The following is a 15,340-nucleotide window of genomic DNA, read 5'->3' as shown; positions in this document are numbered from 1 at the left end:
TGTGCACTCTTAACACTCCCCCCATTTATCCCCATGACCCTGAACTTCTGATCCACTAGCTTCTACCTTCCAAGTTCTGAGATTACAGGCCCTTGACACTACACCCAGTTTATATACTTCCGGGTCTCACACCTGGCTTAATGTAGTTATGGGGATTAAACCCAGGGCTTCATGCATGCTGGGCAAGCACTCCACCAACTGAGCCATACCAATGGCTGCTTTGAAGCATTTGAAACTGATGCAGGCTGTTGGCGTTCAGATTCATTAATTTCCAATATTTTTAATATTCCTTTTGTTCCTTTCTTAGCTCCATTTTTAGGGATGTTTCACATAGAAGGAGAAGGTATATTTAAGGTATTTCTCAAAACCAAAACCACACTCAAAGCATTAAAAGGATATTGCCTACCAGACTGGCGGGTGAAGGCTCCCAGAGACACCTGGCCCTTCCTGGACTGGCTACTTTAACATTAATCTTTTCTTTGTGGAAGTGTGTGTGCCAGACTTAGAGGTCACTGCACCTTCCACAGTACACTGTTTGGTGGAAGGTTATGGAGTATGTTACCATAGAAACAAGTTTGCTGTTTGGCCTCATTTTGGCTTCTACCCATGCAGCTGAGCAAGTCATTTAGTCTCCCGAGGTCTTGTTTTTATCTGCAAGGGGCTGGTATTACTTACCTGGGGCATCTAGGGCAGGCTTGATTACAGTAAGAAACAGATCCTGGAGCCTCATTTGCTGATGTATAAGGGTTGTTCAGGATTTGCTGCTGCTGCTGCTGCTGTTTAGGAAACAGATTGAAGACCGGGCTCTTTCCAGCACTTAAGAAGTCATGTGATCTATGAAAGGCCATCTAGTTAAAGGCAATAGAATTTTCCCCATAAAATGTACTTGTTTGTTTGTTTCTTGTGTGTGTGAATGTGTGCATATGTTGTGCTAGAGCTCAAGCCCAGGGCCTTGGAATACTAGGCAAGGCACTCTACCACTGTGTAGCTCTTCTAGCCCTTGGGTGTTTTGAGACAGGGTTTCATGACGCTCAAGCTGGCCTGGAATTTCTCAGTGCTGGAGTTGCAGGTGTGTACCCCAATGACCAGCCAGAGTATGTAATTGCTTGTCCCAACTTCAGGATTCTAAATGCCGAATGTCTGCTTATTTCATGTTGTATAACTTGTCAGTGGACTATCAGGGACCTTTCACAGTGCTTGGCAATTCCTTGGCTTCTAAATGTTTTGAGAAATGTGAGAGATGAAGACATGGCAAAGAAACCTGGGAAGTATAAAAATGCCATTGGCTGCATCAGGGAAAGTATGTAATTGATCTCTGAAGCATGAAATTCCTAAATGACTTTTGACCAAGGTGACCCAGAGGGCAAAGCCTCTTGCCACCAAGCCTGATGACCTGAGTTTGGTTCTTAGAATTTATGTGTGAAAGTAGAGAACTGACTCTTACAAGTTGTCTTCTTGTCCCCATATTCATGCTGTAGTACATGGCACACCCCCACCACACACACAAATAAATGTCAATTTTAAAAGTATGTAGGGTATTAAAAAAAAAATAAAAAATAAAAATGTGTAGGGTGTGTGTATGTGTGCATGCCTCTCTCTCTCTCTCTCTCTCTCTCTCTCTCTCTCTCTCTGTGTGTGTGTGTGTGTGTGTGTGTGTGTGTGTGTGTGTGTGTGTATGTGTGTGTGTGTGTGTGTACATAGCAACTGCATAGTCTAATCTAAAAATCTAAGAATTGACTCTGAACTTAACCATGACTGTGACTCCCTCTCAAGTCTCACTTTGACCTCTGATTGCCCTTCATATCACAGGAAGCAGGAATTCTCCTTCCCTTAGGGAGGATTATGGTTAAATAAGGAACCCAGCAAACAAACCTGTATGCTGTCCCTGACTTCTGGCTCAGGGGCCTGAGCCTTGATGAAGCTTCACTCTCTCTGAGCCAGCAAACAGCCCTGAGTGACCTCTCCCGCTTTCTAATGCGCCCTGCCCTCTTCTGCTCACCAGTCCCAGCGTCAGCGTCAGCGTCAGCATCAGCATAGTCGAGCAGGGGAGGATGCCCCTACTAGGTCAGTTCCTACCTGTTCTGGGCCTGGAGAAGGAAACTTGGAAGAAAGTTGTAAACAGGTAGATTGAGCCCGTGTACTAATTCCAAGCACACCCTCCTGTCTGCCCTTACATTGTCCATACCAGTCACCGTTATGAGGCCCCTGAGAATTGCAGTTAATATAATGTGTGACCGTGTGTGCCTGTGTTTAACTACCTTACCAGTGAAATGGTTCCAAATGTAGTTCACTGCCATATTTAATAGAATAGCTAGGGGAGAAAGGCAAAATCATAAATACCCAGGGCTTAGGGAGGTACCATCTATCTATCTATCTATCTATCTATCTATCTATCTATCTATCTATCTATCTATAGTATCCATTAAATTTAGCATTGAGATTATTTGAAGAAAGACTAGTGAGTTAGAATTTATTGTGCACTTTCTTTCCTCAAATAAGTGTACTCATATTAAATAGCCAAGAATTTGCACATTGTCTAGGGCTATAGGCCTCCTGTCCTTAAAGATGCTGCTTTTTAATTAGCATCATGGAAAAACTCAGGTTTGTGGTGCTATGTAACATCATCCTGGAAGGAAATACAGTCTCTTAAAGACAAAGGCACATTTCACATGAAGCTAGACTATTCCAGAATCTAGTAGTGGGGCTGGGGCTGTAGCTCAGCTAGTGAGTAGAGTACTTGCCTAGCATGCACAAGGCCCTGGTTCCATCTACAGCTCCTCATAGTATGGGCATAGTAGTACACAGCCATTACTTGTTATCCTGGTACTCGGGAGATGGAGACAGGAAAGCCAGAAGTTCAGTCATCATTGGCTCCGTATAGCAAGTTCAGGACCAACTTGAGACTGTTTCAAAAATGAAAAGTAAGAGTGCAGTAATGGATTTTTGCAGTTTTCAGGTGCCAGTTTCTACACATAAAAGCTGAGTGTCTGTGCTTTCTTATTGCAGTGACATCATGCTTGTGTTTTCTTGCTGAAATTCCAGTCCCCTGCCTGCTTTCTCCTTCTCATGAGATTTTTCTGCATGTGTGTGAGGTTGTCCTAACATCTAGTTAAAGGTTTTTAACTGTACAAATTAATTTGCACATTTTTTGAAGTTGGTTTTGTTAGTACAAATTCACTTTAACAGTACCTTCATTTGTTGGGAAACAGATGGTTTTGGATGATGCTTAAATCCAAGGAAGTGTGTTTTATCATAGGACAACAGTAACCATGTCCTCGTATGTGGTAAGAGTACTCTGGCCACTGTGTCTGGATGGAAATGCTGCTGACTGATTTCAGGATCAGGGGAAGAAATGGTGCCTGGAGATTTTCAGTTCTAGAAAGTGGAAAAATAATTTTTGGTCCCACAAAGAATATTCTACTTAGTTTTTTATTTGAGCCTATATCAAGGAAAAATATCCCAAATACTTGACTGCAATCCTAAAAAGCATAGTCTCTGAAAAGATGCCATACAGTTAGTTAAAATGAAATAGAAACTATTTCTAAAGAATATAAAGAAACTGTTGTATCTTTAGAAATAGTTTGCATAATATCTTTTCCTTTCTCTTGACTCTTAGAAAATAACAGGAAATGATAATTGGCATTTACTAGAAGTATCTTTTAGCTTAGTTTTTGTTTGGTTGTTGTTTAATACAAAGTCTCCCTCTTCACTCTTGGCTAGCCTGGAACTCCCAATGTAGACCAGGCTGCCCCAAACTCAGAGATCTGCTGGGATTAAAGGTGTGTGCCACTATGTCTGCTTTAGCATTTATAAGCCAGCCTCCTCATTAATTCCTGAATCCTTGGGTCTTAAACTCAGACTGCATACAGCTAACTCCCTCAGGAGCACTTCCTTGTGGGAAATTCCTTGTCTCTTGTCCTTACCTCATTGCTTTCCCATGTGCCACCATCACTGTAAATGTCCCTGCATTGTTACTTCAGTTAATAACACACTTCCCTAAAGGTAATAGAGTGTGCTTTTGTCTATCATCAGTATCCCGTTCATTTCCCCAAAGTCTGTGTTCTTGGTTCTAAGGCATAAAAGAAGAAATTTTTCATGTGTATTTAAAATTTGTAGTTTCTTAGTCAAGTGCAGTGGGTGGAGTGTCCCAAGATAAACCCAGCAGTGGTTTACCTAGAAGCTCCCTCTTCCCAGGGTACATCAGGGTACCCTGCCAGCCTGTCCAGTTCTCAGTAGAATGAGAGCAATCTTAAACATCTAGTATGTTTTTATTGTTCTATTTACTAGCTTTCTTCCTAGTGCTAGACAACAAAAGAAATGTGTTAAGGCCAGAGCACTAAAACAGAAGCAGGGAATGTTCCAGATTAATGTCGGACTCCCAGTGGCTGATGTTACCATTTCCTCCAGATCTGTTATACACAAATGCTCTCCTTGTGAAAGAACATTAGTGAACTTTCTGTGGTGTACAGACATCACTTAGCCATGCCTTCTTTTTCTAGGCAGCACAGATTGTGCTCATCTCTCTGTTTGAATTGAACACTCCTGAATTTACCATGTTACTTGGTGCCTTGCCAAAAACATTCCAGGATGGTGCCACCAAACTCCTGCAAAACCACCTCAAGAACTCCAGTAACACCAATGTGGTAAGTGCCCTGGTTGTGGTGGTCATGACCTCCAAGTGATCCTTACTCAGCGGCAAGGCTGATGGACAGCCAGCTTCCTTGTTCTTTGTTAATAGCCTGTGAGCCTTTGGAGGTTGGGGGTCCTTTCTGGTCCTCGCATACGCCCTGGAAGTGAATGGACTTGGTCCTCATATGTGGCCTTTTTCTTAGGGTAAGGTTGTTGAGTCAGTTAAATGTTTCCTAAGTTGTTTTATTTATTATTCATTCTTTCTTTGAATCTGTCGTAGATATTTTAACTCTGTAATGGAGAAGTGTTTACTTGTGTGGATCACTTTAACACAGCTCTATTAGTTCCTTTTCTCATTGCTCTGACAAGAGGAACTGAAGAAAGGGAGGATTTATTTTCATTCACATCTCCATGGTGGCACAGTCATCATGACAGGGATGGCAAAAGCAGCAGGTGTGTGAGACAGCTGGTCACACTGCATCTCTAGTTAAGAGGCAGAGAGTAGTGACTGCTTGCTGGCTGGTGCTCAGCTCACTGTCTTCCTCTTGTTCAGCCTGACACTCCAACCGTGAGATGATACTGTCACTCTTCAGGGTTGATCTTCCTGCCTTCATCAGTGCAGTCCTAAAAGTCTCTCACAGACATGTCTAGTGTCTCCTACATGATTCTGGATCATGTCAGAATTGCAGTCAGTGTTAGCCACCATAAATGACAGTGGTCAATAAGCTCCAGGGATTCCTACAGAACAGTTATCCATCCATACAACTAATAATTTGTGGAGGTAGGGTCTGAGGTCACTGTGGACAGCTCCTACCCATTTACACATGACTTAGGAGGCGAAGTGGGGTTGGATTGGATGTTTGATAAAGCCTTTGGACAATGATGCCTGCACTCCTTTGCTCCAGGGATCTCCAAGCAATACCATTGGCCGGACGCCTTCCCGACACCCCAGCAGCAGGACCAGCCCCCTGACCTCACCCACCAACTGTTCCCATGGGGGACTATCTCCAAGGTAAGCTATCCACAGAAGTGAGAAATGAAGATGCCCTGCTTTCTGTGCAACCTGACTTAGACCTGAGTTTGCTAGCAGAGTGCTAGGAATTGGGGGGTGTATGTTCCACTCTCCCTCTACTTGTAACTGCGTGGTCTTTGGTGGTTAACTCTTGTGCTGCAGTGAGCAGCTTGTGTTGCATGTTCTCTGTAGTTCTGCTAGCTCTAAACGCTGAGCCTGATATGATACCTCATAGATTTTAAAACCGAGGTCACATGAATCCCCGAGGAAGCCTGTCAGGTGTCCTCTAAGAGATAGAGAACCCTAATGGTATTTATTGAGTTACTTACACACCCTTTAGAGTCTACACCAAGCCTGATATAGTTTTCCAGTCAGGGAGCTGCTCCAGGCCTGCTCCTGTCCCCTTAAAGCAGATGCTGCTCTGAAAAGACAGTGGTTTGGTATGTTTACCTGTTAGGACCGTCACAATGGCCTTATGAAGTCAGGGGCCTAACTTTTTATGTGTTTGTTTTTGAGACAGGGTCTACTATGTGGTCCTGGTTGGCTTGGAACTTTCCGTATATATCTTGCCTTAGCCTCCAGGTTGCTGAGATCATGGTCATACACCACCATGCCCAACAGTGAGGTCTGACTTCAAAGGAGAAAGTGCTCTGTCTCGGGGTTGTTAGAAGTCTTCAGGGAGACTTTGATGACTCCCTCATGTAGGTTGGGACTACCTAGTCCCTTAGAGTGGTGGCTTTATGAAGCCATACATTTTCTGGACCAGCAAGGGCCTCAAGTGCCAAGTTTTATCTATGGGAAGCCGAGGTCTTTGGTCTAGAAGACTTTTGTACTATCACAAGGTCTTAAAATGCAATGAGAATATGCCAAATGTCCCCTTGCCTGATAAAGGTCTCCATCTGCTGGAAAGATGGCCAAATTTATTTTTGTTTTTGAGACAGGGTCTCATTTAGCCAAGCTGACTATATAACAGAAAATATCCTTGAACTCCTGATCCCATGCCTTCACTTCCCCCAATGCTGGGATTACAGGCATGTGAGACCAAGCTTGGCACACCAGTGCTTTTAAATGTAACTTTTTATGAATTCCTTTCTTACCACTAGAGTTCTCTTCAGGCCCCAGTTATACTACCAATATTATGGAACAAAGGAAATCTATTTTCCTCTTGGGGAAAGCATGTGGATTTTGTTTGTTTGTTGTTTGAGAGCTGTGTTTTATAAGCTGTTATAGCATCTTGCTGTTTTCATGTTGCTTTGTATGTGCTCCCTGACCTATAATATCTAGTCTGATATTACATCTCCAGATTCAGTCTGTGTTGTTAGGATTTCAGTGTAGTGTTAGAATTAGACAGTTGTGACCAGAAACTGATGAAAATACATCTGCCCTTCCCCCAGTGTGACTGAATACTAAGATCTCTCAAGTATATGTTTTATCCTGAGTGACCAGGGTCCAGTACAGACAGTGAAAATTTTATGGAAAATGCATATTTTCTGTAAACTGTTGCTTAGTCTAGATATGATGCTCTGCACTATTAATTAGGAAGTCTGTTCTTCCACAATGTGCAGTTCATATATCTTTTCGCTATTGCATTATTATGTAGTAAGAAAATATTATACCTCAAGTTAAGTATTTTATTACTTTGTTTATTAAATGCCTACATTTAAAAAGACGGGTGGATACGATAATGAAATCCATCAAAGAACCAGCTGGAAATTAATCTTCGAAGATCTCCAAAATAATAAATTTTTCCACCATGCCTTTTTTTGGCTGGGCAGTGGTGGAGCATGCCTTTAATTCCAGCACTTGGGAGGCAGAGGCAGGTGAATCTCTCTGTATTCGAGACCAGCGTGGTCTACAACAGGTAGTCCCAGGATAGCCTCCAAAGCCACAGAGCAACCCTGTCTTGAAAAAAACAACAACAACAACAAAAAAAACCAAAACCATAGCTTATTTTTTTTAACTCTTAAGTGAAAGAAATGAAAAGATTTATTTCCAATATCAAAAGGTCTGGCTGTGACCTACATGTTTTCTTGTGGCCAAATCTTTTTTAGGGAATTACTTGGTTAATGTAGTTTCTATCTGTTAAAAAAAATAAATAAATAAAAGTCCCCCTTCAGTGCTTAGATCACAGGCCAGCCTGAACCAGCCTGAGCTCAATAGGAGAGATGTTTTGTCTCCTGGCGAAAAATGCCCACTTGATTGTGTCATTGGAAGAAATACTCAGGCGGGTGGCGTGCTTTCTACTAGGGAAACTATAAAAGAAATGCAGTTTTAGACTGAGCAGAAGAGTTTAGAGGCCTGCCACATGTCCAGAGGGTGACACACATGTCACAGTACACCCTCCGACATGTTTCTGAGTGCACCCTTGAAGCGTGATTTTGACTATAAAGTGATAGCTTTTTTTTTCTAAAGAGGAAAAAAATAAGACCAGATATTTGTTTATTTAATTCTGAACATCAAATTGAACTAGGGATTACAAATGGTTTTTTGCTCAAAAGTTCTATGATTTGATCATGGTGATAACAAGGGATGGTTCAAAAGTGGTAACAGCTCTGATATGATGGTAGCTTTAGATTTGTCCAGGGAGGAGGTTCTTTTCATCAACCCAGTGGTGTTGGAGATGTCAGCAGGCCAACACTTTGTAAATATCTCATTATGAGAGTGGGATGGCTGCCAGCCATTCCCAACTAGTGAACATGCATGACATATTTGAGCAGAGATTTTGGACCTATTTTATCGTTTAACAGATATTCATATTTTAGCTCACTTTACCCATTATGATTTTGTGATAGAGAAGGAGTTGCAGTTCCAAGTGTCTAGGGTCTTGCTCCAGTCTGGCAGATGATCCTGATAAGGGTGTCCTAGAACAGAATGGAACTGCATAGTCACCTCTGGGTACCCTGACAAGGCCACCCTGCAGACAGCTCTTGTGTTTCTCCTGTCGGAGTGAAGTAGCACCTATAGAATATGGCAAAGGGTTCACAGCAAGCCCGGGCCCACACTCAGAGTCAGGCCTGAGTAGCACCTCTATTCCCTTTGTGCCTTGCACCGTGATGACCTCTCATCTCCAAGCTGTATTTTCCCTACAAAATGGGTTCTGTGACCCTGCTCAGAGCTGCTGACACTTAGTGATACCTGCTGTGAGAACCGTGTTGGAGGGACCTGAAGTTGATGATGGCTCAGTTGATAAACCATGTGCCTTGCAAGCATTAGGACTTGAGTTCAGAACCTTTTTTTTTAAAGGCCAGGCACAATGGCCCATTGTTGTATTCCCAGCAATAATGTACTGAGAGATAAAGGCAAACAGATTCCCAGAACGTACATGCTAGCTTAGCTAGCCTACATAGTGAAGTTCCAGGCTAGAGGGAACCCTTGTCTCAAATAAAACATAGAAGGCCCCCTGAGGTTGTCCTCTGATCTCTATACATACACACATGTACAAACTGTGCTGCAGCAGGCAGGATGCTGTGGATCTGCTCTGTAGCAGAAGTTAGAACTTTCTCTGGGACCTCCGCAAACCCAGGCCAGGTAGTGACACTGTGGCGAGCAAATAGATAAATAGATACCAGGTGTGCTTTAGTTTCCTTTGGATGGTATAGAAGCAGAGGAATGCTGTTTCATTTCTTTATTCTATTTCCTCCTCTGAGCTGGCCAGTTGAGACTAACTGCCCCCATGTACTCACTCACCCTCCAGTGGCACTCTGTCCTCTGAGCTCCCACCAGATCTCTCTGAAGTGCTGAATCACAATAGTGTGGTCCTGGAGCATCTCCTTGCTTCTGTCCTGCTTGAATCAAGTCTTGAGAGCACACCACCTCTGGCCCTTTCTGAAATAACCATTAGGGTGGTAACCTGAGCATCCTTAGTTTCTCCTAAGGACTTGCTTCCGATGCAAGTCCAGCCCAGGCAGGCAGGTGTGCCCTCTCACAGGTATGTACACTAAACTTGGGATCTTAGTTGACTCTTCAGAAGTCAGCTTAGCCTATGGTTGGGAAAGAAAAGAATACAAACAGTCTTACTGAGGAGTAAAGTGTAAAATGAACCTGTTCATTTTCTCTGTGTATGAAGTATCAAATTTTGCTCCAGCTAATTTGATGGGACTCTGGTGGAGGGTCTTCCTCCTCCCCTCCCCTTTGCTTCTATGTTTCTCTCTCTGATTTTCCTCTTCTGATCACTGCAGTCGGTTGTGGGGTTGGAGTGCCGATGGGCTATCGAAGCCCCCACCTCCCTTTTCTCAGCCTAACTCCATTCCCACCGCTCCCTCCCACAAGACTCTCAGGCGCTCTTACTCTCCCAGGTAACATGCTACCTGTTAAATTTGTTCAAAATGTCACAATATTATTGTGTTTCCAAAGTTGCCCTGGGTCTTTTGGAAAGCCTCTGAGCTCCTCTGGTGTGATTCCTGCTTGCATTTAATTTAGCCTTGCAGGAATAGAGCCTGGGTGAGCTGTATGAGCAGGAACAGGCTCAGAGCCAGGCTGCTGTTCTGTCTAAGGACAGTAACTTCTTTAACCACCCAGCCAGACTCGTCACCATTCACCCTCATGAGCTGTTTGGCCTAGCATGTCATTCAGGATACATCATGTTGTCCAGGTAGCAGTAGTAGGTAGTTTCCTTAATATGAGTGTCAGGTGCAGAAAAGCTCCACTAAGGATGGGGTGAGGCCTGTGCTTCCACAAGTTGCTATCCCTGCCGCAAATGCCCAGACTGACTACTTTCCTTATCCACTGTTTTACAGAAACCAGACAAGATGCTCTAAGAGCTGGTGTCTTAGTTTGCTTTTTACTGCTGTGATAAACACCATGACCAAAAGCAGCTTGGGGAGGAATAGCTTTATTTCACCATATAGCTTGTAGTCCATCTTCTAGAGAAATCAGGGCAGGAATTGAAGCAGAAGCCGTGGAAGGTGCTGCTTACTGGCTTGTTCTCATGGCTTACTCAACCTGCTTTCTTAAACCACTCAGGACCACCTGCCCAGGGCATGGCACTGCCCATAGTGAGGGACCTCCCATATGGATCACTAGTCAAGAAAATACCCACAGAGTTACCTATACCTACAAGCAATGTGATGGAAGCATTTTCTCAATTCCTCTTCTCAGATAATTCCAGCTTAAGTCAAGGTGACAAAAACAAACAAAACCACCAGGATAGGTAGCTTCATTGTCCCATCTCCCTAAAGAGGCCCTACCAGGGGCTGAAGCTATGGTTTCGTGGTGGAGCTCCTACCTAGCATGCATGAGATCCTAGGTTCAGTCTCCAGTACTGCCAAACAAATAAATGCATTAATTGGGAAAGATGCTCTACTTTGAGACAGGACATTATTATAGCAAGCATCGGCTGCTGGTGGGAGGTGAAGCTGCCTGGCACTGGCTGAGTGACAGCGTTACAAATCTAGAATGACATGGCTTCTGTCAGGTTTTAAAACAGTTATGTTAGTGATCCCAAAAAAATTCTATGTATTCCTCCAGACACCTGTTCCAGGTCTCTTGGATACTGTCATAAAGATCCAAAGCTAAGTTTTTTTAAAAAGAAAGAAAGGAAGGAAGAGAGAGAGAGAGAGAGAGGAGAGAGAGAGAGAGAGAGAGAGGAGAGAAAGAAAGAAAGAAAACCAGAGGGTCTGTGAGATGACGTGCCCATGCCTGACCATCTGAGTTCAGTCCCTGAAACCCACAGAAAAGTGGAAGGTAAAACCAACTCCACAAAGTTGTCGCTGACTTCCACATGTACATCATATTCACACACACACACACACACACACACACACACACACACACACACACACACACACAACACACACACACACACACAACACACACACACGATAATAAATTTTAAGAATTTAAAAAGTAAACCTAGAAAACAAGGGAGCAGCAGCCATGGGTTCCCATGACCGCTGATACACAGACTTGTATCTACTTTTTAATGATAACTGCATTTGTCACTGTTTTTTGAGATTAGCCTTGTCACCCAGTATAGATGTGCTTAATCAGCTGTCCCCCAGCATGCTGGCCTGCATAGCCTTTCACACACAGAACCTCACTCCAGCAGTCTTCCAGCCCACCATCAAGATTACCGTCCAGAGGACATCCCTCTCCAGAATCACCTTTCCCATAAGCACATAGTAACACATTGGTCTATCTAACCAGTTGATAACAGTTAATATACACTGACACTCTGGGGTGTGACACTCTGGGGTAGGGTCTTTCCCTGTTGTGCACAAAGCCCTAGTCTCAATGTCCAGCATGGAGGGTCGGGGGAAAGACATAAGGAGAACGCTGAGTGGAGATGGGTTTAGGAGACTAACAGAACTATTCTTTTTCTCTGTATTGTATTCAGAGACAGAATGACAGAAAAGAAAGGTTCAGAGCAGACTTCCTCAATCTATTTGATTTCTTCTTGGCATCCTGACCCAGTGTCTCTTCCCACCCCCCACCTGGTTCTCCACAGGGCTCCACTGGCTGCAGTAGGCTGCAGTGTGGGGTGACACTCCTAGACTCCTAAGGACACCCTCCCTGTCTATTCAAAATGTTTACAGGTGATCAAGGCCTGACCTTTAACCCAAAAGATTATGTCCTGGGACTGTCTTCAAGCTTAAACGGGGCATTATGTGTCACATACAGGTTCACCTCATCAGCCTCTTCACAGTCTGCTTCTGGGCCCTCCCCCTGGTCCCCATGTGTCATTCCTCAAGTCTCAGGGTTGGCAGCTCTATCAGTTTGACTCCTAGTGCCTACTTCAGTGACTCACAGATGCCTGTAACTTTAGGTCTCAGGAGTTGACATCCGCTTCTGGCCTCTGTGAGTCCCTATGCAAGCATGCACCCCCACATACATGCACATACATACACAAAATATAAAAAAAAAATGTCTTTTTTAAAGACAGATTTAGGGTTGTTTGTCCCACCCATTTCATGATGACAGCTTTCCTTGGAAATTCTTTTTTTTTTTTTTTTTTTTTTTTACAAGAAATGAAGGCTTAAAGGGTATTGGTCTTCAAAAGACTTAATCTATAGATCTATAGATATCATAGAAGAAGCAAGAAAAGGGAATGATAGCCATCACTAGAAAGCAGTTATCTCTCACACCTGGAGCTCATGACTTCAGATTCATTCCAAGGGGCACTTGGACAAGGACACCTCAGGAATGGCCTCAGTGGGTATGGACGCGCACGCTGCTCCCAAGTTGGCAGCTGGAGTTAGTTCATTCCTGGAAAGTGAAAAGAGAGCTGGCAGAGCCTTTGTTTTCTTATCTTCAAAAGAGGCTATTGTGATGGTGCAGTCATTTGAACTGAAATGAAATATTTTAAGGGAGTTTGGGTTGAAAATCATGGGGTGAATTATCTGAAAGCCAACATTCTCTGAAGCAACACATGGAAAATAATATTGTGACATCCCTTAAAAGATTGAACGTTTCTCCAGACCACCTCTCGTCCATCCATCACTCTTTCAATTCTTTGATTTTGTTTTTTTTATTTTGCATGGGCTATGCTATTTGGTTGTTGTGATTAAAAGTATTTAAGGCATTCTTTTACATCTTGTATATATATTTCATTTGAGTCATAATACTCAGTCTTTCTATATAAAAATAGTGTACTGGTCAGATGTATAAACACTTCTGAACATAAGCTGGTGTTGCAGAATGCCCAGGAAATGGACATGGAACGTCCTCTCCAGTCATATTTTTAACACTTCTGGAGAGTTGTCCTGGGGACAGCCTGTGAACTCAGAATGCATAGAACCCTAGAGTTCTGCTTGGTTTAGTTTTAAATTAACCTCTCATGGGTGCACACAATGGGTTTCAGCTGCAGATGTGTTCAGAGCTCATGGTTCTTTTCACTGAGTGCCAAGGCCATTGAGTTGGCATGTGTTGTCTGAATTCTCCTAATACAGATGATATGTGCTTTCTTCCATTTATCAGGAAAGGATTCTGTCTGGACCAGTGTTGCAGTGTGAGGCTAGTAGCTTCCACTTATGATAGTGAACTCAGGGCTGTTGCTGTAGCCAGCATTAGAAAATACTTGGGTCATTGCACCCTCTAGCAGGCAGAGATCTGGACAATTCTGATTATGTTTAACTTAAAAGACATCTACTTCTTGTGCTGTGCTTGGCTTGGCAGTGTTGCCATTAGGAACAGATCTCACCATTGGACACCTTGTACCTCAGTTCTCATTTTGTGGAAGAACTAACAATGCTGCTTGCTTGTTTCTGTACAGTCAAGGATTGTCTGAGTGCACCAGCTCCTCAGCTAGCTCAGGACTAAGTGAAATTAGCTTTCAGCATCTCTTCTTGAATACCTTGTTAGTTACTTTTCTATTGCTGTGATAAAATATCATGACCAAGGAACTTACAGAAAGAAGTTAATTTGGGCTTATTGGTTTCAAAGGGATCATGCTGCAGCATAGGCATGGCAGGAAGAAGCTGAGTGCTCACATCTTCAAACCATATGCATGAAGCAGAGAGAACAAACCGGGGCAAGACTTTACAATACTCAAAGCCTAGTGATATACTTTTATCAAGGAGGACATACCTCCTAAATCCCCAAACAGTGCTACTAACTGGCATCAAATGTTCAAATATCAGAGCCTATGTGGGACATTCTCATTTAAACTACTGTGTTCTACTCCCTGGCCCCCGCCCCCCAGGCTTACAGCCATATGATGATACAAAATACATTTAGTCCAACTTCAAAAGTTCTCACAGTCTTTCGTATTCTGAAAGCCCAAAGTCTCCAGAGACTCTAGGCAAGTATAACCCCCTGTAAAATCAAGACAGGTTATGTATTTCCAATATATAATGGCATAGAATAGACACCACCATTCCAGAAGGAAGAAATAATGGCACAGTCAAGAAATCCTAAACCAAAACAAGACTGAAACCCATCGGCGCAAATGCTGAATCCTCTAGCTCCATGTCCATGTCTGGGGTTTTCATTTCATAGGACTCAAATGGCTCTGCCCCTCCAGCTTTGCTGCCTGTGATGTGTATCTCTTCCTAGGACTGGTTCTACTTCCTGTGTGCAGCTTTCCTTGGCAGATACCTCATGACTGGCATCTCCATCTCCAACATCTTGCAGTCTCTCTCCACTGTTAACAGATTTCACATTCACAGCTTCTCGGAGTGGCATCTCATAGCCTCTTGCCCTCTCGAAGCAGCCATGTAGGGATTTCCTCACCACACATTGCCCTCAGTGACTCTCTGAAACTGAAGGAAGACTACAACCCTTTCCCTCTTACATCCTTCATGCCTCTAAAGCCAGTACCACATGGATATCCTTACCTGGTTCAGCATAGCAACACATGTATTCAGTTGTTTTATAGGAGCGGAAAACTCCTTAGACTTTGTTTCACATTTTAGAAGCTTAGCTGCATGTGGTCTTGACTGAGGGCATCCTTCCCTTCGTTTCTTTGCAGACCATGGGGCCTGTCCTTATTTGCTACAGCCCCTCTTGTAGCATAAGTCTTGACTAGTGGAGACAGCATGATGCTTCTTAGCTCTGTTTCTTTCCACAATATACATGTTCTATTGCTCTCTGCCCCGCTTGTTCTTCTTCCTTGTAGACTACATAAGAGTTGTCAGTAACAACCATGCTACAGATGCAATGTTATCCTGTCTTGAAATTTCCTCCCCCAAAGAAATTAGTCCAATTACTTTTAAATTTAGCCTCAGGCAGGTTCTAGGGACAAGGGCAGACAGATTCTTTCCC

The 15,340-nt window shown here is 43.3% G+C and overlaps 1 protein-coding gene across 3 annotated transcripts in view; it reads left to right on the top strand.

Moving 5' to 3' along the window:
* Clasp1 (cytoplasmic linker associated protein 1) overlaps positions 1–15,340 on the top strand; it is a 223,879-nt gene that overhangs the window by 173,913 nt on the left and 34,626 nt on the right. For all 3 annotated transcript variants that reach the window (XM_027417839.2, XM_027417836.2, XM_035445987.1), the window contains 2 exons: positions 4,500–4,643; positions 5,535–5,641. In XM_027417839.2, the coding sequence (XP_027273640.1) occupies positions 4,500–4,643; positions 5,535–5,641 (251 nt within the window). The remainder of the gene's footprint in view (positions 1–4,499; positions 4,644–5,534; positions 5,642–15,340) is intronic.

Source organism: Cricetulus griseus, chromosome 5 (assembly GCF_003668045.3).
Source record: "Cricetulus griseus strain 17A/GY chromosome 5, alternate assembly CriGri-PICRH-1.0, whole genome shotgun sequence".
In the NCBI taxonomy this organism is placed as follows: domain Eukaryota; kingdom Metazoa; phylum Chordata; class Mammalia; order Rodentia; family Cricetidae; genus Cricetulus; species Cricetulus griseus.
The sequence above is the reverse complement of the archived record's forward strand: the minus strand, read 5'-3'. Positions and strand labels throughout refer to the sequence as shown.